Raw genomic sequence first — 5,255 nt, 5'->3', positions numbered from 1 at the left:
AGCGATCCAAGGTGGGGATAAACAGAAATCATACTTGCCATAGCGGCATGATTTTTTTGGTTTCGTTCAAGGAGGCTAACTATTTCAGAAGGAACATTTATCCTTGTTGATGAACATGCTAAAATAAAAGATTGAAAGATTTCATGGCCAGGCGGTCTTCGTAATTGAAGAGAACACTGGAATCGTCCATTTCAATATATAAAAAAACGATCGCGCTTTAGTCCACTCAGCCATCTCTCCCAGTTATTTCAAAAGGGTTAGTATCTTTTTTTATCGGTCATCAACAAAATCTTGAAATGTATAGTTTGGAATTGTAACCATGAATGTTTTTGTTAAGGGAATTATAATTTGATCTTGGATCTATCCCTTCTCGTAATGCTGGATTTTTCTTCTCTGTATAATTCTATTATCAACAATGAAAACTAATTCAATCAGGCAATACATATCCTTATCCCCAGCAATGTCAACTAATGCAAACGCAGAAAAACCATAAGTATCAAGGAAATTAACTCAGCTTTGAAGAATTACGACAGAGCCAGCCTTGGCATCAGGAAAACCAGCACAGAAAAAAGCAGCCTTGCTAACATAGATAATGAGAAAATACAGCATCAATCATTGTCCGAACCAGACAATTGAAATGGAATGTGGGATGCTTTTGGAAAGAAAACTTGATGAAACCTGCCAATGAGAACTTCAACCATCAATATACCGAATTAATAACACCTCTTGAAGTTAAATAGCATCGGCAAAGAACTTCAAATGAGCTATAGCTAATTCAATAGGAAAGTTGGGATCGGATGAATGGCTAGAAGATTACAATATGCCATTGATCATGGTTAGAGAATTTTGGTGATAGTAACTAAAAAGAGAGGATCTTGGTGCTTAATTAGATACAAAGAATTTTTCTTCCTAATTAAGTAACATTACCATAAATATCTCTCCAATCCGTAACCAGTGAATGTAACTATGAGCACCAGCTGAAGCCCACTACTGTCATTGGAAATTAGCATTGTTACTTCCCTAAAAACAAAGGATGCAGTGCCTAAGGTGTGTGTGGGGGTTCGGGGTTTGCAGCACTGCTCCTTGGGGTATGATTGTCATGGTCTTGATCTCCAATGATGTCTCCAGATCCTTCACTGGAAGTCCTTGAATGGCTACGTGCATCATCGATATCACGTGAAGCTCCAACTATTTCAACACTTGGTACAGGGTGAACTCTTGACCCAGCTCCATTAAGATGATGAGCTGATGGATCTTCCTTGTCAAAATGTTTTGCCAATTCAAGAACTCTCAAGTAAAAGGATCTTTCTCGATCCATGGTGTTCGAAGCAGGCCAATGAATGTAAAGGAACTTCGTGACATATATCAGAAGCGCAGACATGGAAGCAACTCCTGTGATGATGAAGAGGCCTCCGAAGCTGGGTAAACCAAGACCACCAGAGGGTACCATGGCAGCTTGATCTGAGCAAGTGGTTTCGCCACCTAAGTTCCTTCGTTGAATTTCGTCCATTTTATCTTTATCTTGTGTGACATTCAAGATTGCCCTTGAAATGTAAGGGACCAGTGGGGATCCAAGGGGAAATGCCTGGTATCAAAACAAATCCTATTGATTATAATGACATCTGGTAAGATTTAATGGTCACTTGCAAGAATTAAGCAGTTCAGCTCTATGCTCAAGGAGCTAGCTAACGACGGCCAAACAAATATGCCTTGAAAATATGCTGAGGGATTGCATGAGAGAGACAGACAGGGAGAGGGAGACTCACAAAGCCAAATCCATCGGTTTTGTAGGTTGGTCCTACCATTTGAAATTTGGAGCAATACTTTGCTAGAAAGAGTTTGATGTAGGGAATTTCAGCCAAGATAGCAGCTACACCACCATTGTGGGTTCCACGAGACAATGCATCATGATACTCTTCTGGAGTGCTATATTCCCTCAACATGGTGTCATTGAAGTTCAATTGTTTAACGAGGAAGTCTTTCACAAAAGAATCCTTCTGGTGTCCTACAAAGTAACCATTCTTTCTAATCTCTTTGACATCAACAAATGTAGGCTGCAACCGCTTTACAGTCAAAATTGAGGCTAAGCTAGCAGTGTAACTCTGTGATATGATTAGCACCACAAAAATCCATATGATCAATACAAATCTTGTCCAGTTATTCACCACCTTCTCCCCTGAAAACATAAGTTTTGCTCTATAGTAACATGAACTTACTTGCAGTTGTCAGAAAATCAAGAAAAGGAAAAATTAGTGTAATCAAGTCGAAAGAGAAATTACTATGTGCAAAGAAGAGGGTTGAAAAGGAGAACCACAACGTTGTGCCAAGTTGTTGCGCTGGTTTTCCCCTGAACACTTTGTTTTCACGGTGTTCGAGCACCCACACCACTAAGCCAGTGAGGATGAATGCTATTCCAGTTGTTAACCAAAGCTCCAGGCTTAGTGGCTTCAAGAAAATCCACATGTTTTCCCTCTCATCACGTTTTGTCAAAACCACCATTGTGATGCCTGATTCTGAAAAAGGCAACGTAAAATCCACATATGTTGAGCGATTGGCAATTATTGTTATATCTCCCACCGCAGCATCAAAATTCTGCAAGACAATTAATGAAGACAAGTTAATCTTTCTCCTGAATTTCATTTTTGCATGCTGGAAAAAACTGAAGTAGCATAACACCAACCTTTAGTTTGATTTGGTCGAGAAGATCATTGTAAGTCCCAGCACTCTGCTTATTTTTGTTGACGAAGGGAATGAACTCATACGGAAGGGGGAATGGTAATGCTTCAACCACGGAGACGAAAACATCTCGGGTGAAACCTGAAACAATAGGTTTATCATCTTCAGGATTCCATTCCACTTCGATAAACTCATTAAAACCAGTTTTCAGTGGAACCCCAATCCTCAAGCTCTTTGGCTGCTGGGTTGTGTCTCCTGGCCAAATTGGCTCCTTCAGTTTGTTTTTGGAAGTTGAATATGCTATTTTACCATTAGTATACAAATTTCGTGAGAGTCCTCTCTCTGGAGTCCAATATCCAATGACTCTCTCTGATTTTCCGATCAAATTGAGTATTTCAAATGCTGAAGGTACCCTTTCTCCACCAGCCAAATGGAAGTCCCCACTTAGGCCTTGAAATCTTGTGCTTAATATGGAGCTTAGGAGTCTTGGCCCCGTTTCAGATTTTCCCAAGGCAGCAATGTCAACTGTGCTTTCACTAGTATTCGGCTTTACGTATCTAGAATGCACAATACCAGCCTTTTCTACAGCCATTGCTATTGCCCAAACTGTATCATATGCCCACAAACCGAAAAGGTTTAATTCATTGATCTTACTTTGTGGTTTGCTTATGGTGAAATTCTTTCTCCATCTTGATTTAAAACTTTCAAGTTTCTTTGAAGTTGGTACATGTGGCTTTATACCCAACACACCTTGCATTGAATCCATGACTTCAGAACCTATAGGATCTAACAAGGTGGATAATCCAGCTGTCACGAGCCATGCATATCCTTCGCTCATCATTCCTGCATCCTTGGCAAGTAAGAACAGCCTGGACCCAAGGGAGGCTGACATGTGCACTAGAAATATACTCTTCTGCATCGCCTTCAACTTGCTGAGCTCCCTCATGATTTGAGTGTCGTTGAAATACAATGGAATTCTACTGCCATAAGGGACTCGAGTGTCGATCTCTTGGAAGGCTTCTAACAAAAATGGAACCAAACCATTTCCATATTCGGTGTCTTCATAGATCAGTACAATCTCCCGCCAACCATAAGCTTGGACAATGCTGGCTATTGCTTTCACTTGTGAAGAATCATCCTGGGCTGTCCGGACAAAATATTTGCTTTGAGTTGCAGAAAGGGTTGGGCTTGTGGCTGAGAAAGAAACAATCGGAACATCCGCTTTTCCTCCAAGCTCTGTTACAAACTTAGCTTGCGATGACGTTTGAGGCCCTATGATAGCATGCACTTGTTCATTCTTCATTAAATCCAGCACTGAATTTTTAGAAGACTATGACTGAATTAGATACAAGGAATTAAAACAAAAAAAACAAAATAAATAAAGATATTCTATCTCTAAAACACGAATCACAATTTTCCCAGTCACAGCAATAAAATCTTTATACGTTACTCGTATTAATCAGTGCTTCTGCCACCATTAGCCGAAACTAAAACAGATTCTAATCAATTAAAGTCAGATGAAGCCGATTCCTCAATCACTAATTATGAATATATAACTCCATCGCTAATCTAGCCTTGACTGGTGCATAGCACTAATGAACTCCCTGCTAACTGGGGCTCTCTTACCCCAGCTACAAGATCTTGTAGCCACTGTACAATTCTGCCATGTTAATCGGAAGAATACAACAGCGTGCCTGTGTGTGTGGTTTTGTTTGGCCACTGTTACTTTTCTGCCTTGTGCGTGTGAGAGAAAATTATGAGAATATACACATATACCTGAAGAAGTTGCAGCAACGACATCACTGCTGGAATCCCTAGTGAAAAGAGCGAGTCTCGTTTTAAAATCAACATTAAGAGCATAGAAATCGGAGACTGCCATGGACATGCAGCTCTGTGCCATTTCTCCAACTGTAGAGTTCAAATCAAGAACTACTCCTATTGGTATAATCTCCAGTGCCATGATCACCATTTGCTTGGACCAGAGATTAACCAAGAGAAGGGTGAAAAAAGGCAGGGTGAATTTCTGCATCGGAATTGCCATTTATTCGTAAGAAAATAAAAACAAGATCATATGTAGTTCTTAGCTAAGAGACCAAGCATATAGGCTAGCTATAACATATGTGTGCGTTTTTACTCTGACATTTCTTCAGCTTGAAACGGTAGATATGTTTTTTAATATTTAGCAGTCAAATACAATTTGGCAATAATTAACTAAATAAAATGGAAGTATATTTGATAACATGTAAAGACCAGATCGATGCCTTGACCCGTGCCGTGTTTCTAACTACCTTTCAAGGGTACTGAAATCAATTTATTATGCAAATTAAAATTGAAATTCCCGTCTTATCCTCGGTCAACTTTAAAATGTTGAAAGAAATGTACCTATTACAAAAATAGTTCTGCCCTCGACCATTAACAGATGATTTTTTTAAAAGGGCATGATAGTAAAAGAAATTGTTATCCAGATTGCAATGTGTACAGAGAAACAAAGTTTTTACTTATTTTTTTCTAACGAATTGATGAAAACTGAATGATGAAAGCAATCGATTTATCAAGTGTTTATTTATTTTTAATTAGAT

General features: G+C 39.2%; 1 protein-coding gene across 2 annotated transcripts; it reads right to left on the bottom strand.

Annotated features, from left to right (window-relative positions):
* Positions 1 to 391: 391 nt before the first annotated feature.
* On the bottom strand, positions 392 to 4,801 carry LOC133674298 (glutamate receptor 2.8-like). 2 transcript variants are annotated; one of them, XR_009835189.1, is made up of 6 exons: positions 4,453 to 4,801; positions 2,681 to 3,990; positions 2,280 to 2,592; positions 1,767 to 2,176; positions 928 to 1,585; positions 392 to 678 (listed from the first exon to the last, which is right to left on the bottom strand). XR_009835189.1 is itself a non-coding variant. In XM_062095345.1 (5 exons), the coding sequence occupies exons 1-5, from the start codon at positions 4,715 to 4,717 to the stop codon at positions 1,043 to 1,045; spliced, it is 2,841 nt and encodes a 946-aa protein (XP_061951329.1). In that variant the 5' UTR covers positions 4,718 to 4,801; the 3' UTR covers positions 845 to 1,042. The 2 variants fall into 2 exon arrangements, 1 of the variants encoding a protein (XP_061951329.1); XM_062095345.1 differs by lacking the exon at positions 392 to 678 and having other exon boundaries at positions 845 to 1,585.
* Positions 4,802 to 5,255: the final 454 nt, after the last annotated feature.

This window comes from Populus nigra, chromosome 15, assembly GCF_951802175.1.
Source record: "Populus nigra chromosome 15, ddPopNigr1.1, whole genome shotgun sequence".
In the NCBI taxonomy this organism is placed as follows: Eukaryota; Viridiplantae; Streptophyta; class Magnoliopsida; order Malpighiales; family Salicaceae; genus Populus; species Populus nigra.
This window is presented reverse-complemented; position numbering and strand designations above follow the sequence as displayed.

Coding starts and splice junctions, on each gene's coding strand:
- LOC133674298 (XM_062095345.1), bottom strand. CDS start 4,717: ATGGCAATTCCGATGCAGAAATTCACCCTGCCTTTTTTCACCCTTCTC. Junction 2,593..2,680: donor TCGACCAAATCAAACTAAAG/GTTGGTGTTATG, acceptor ATTGTCTTGCAG/AATTTTGATGCTGCGGTGGG. Junction 1,586..1,766: donor AAACCGATGGATTTGGCTTT/GTGAGTCTCCCT, acceptor TTTTGATACCAG/GCATTTCCCCTTGGATCCCC.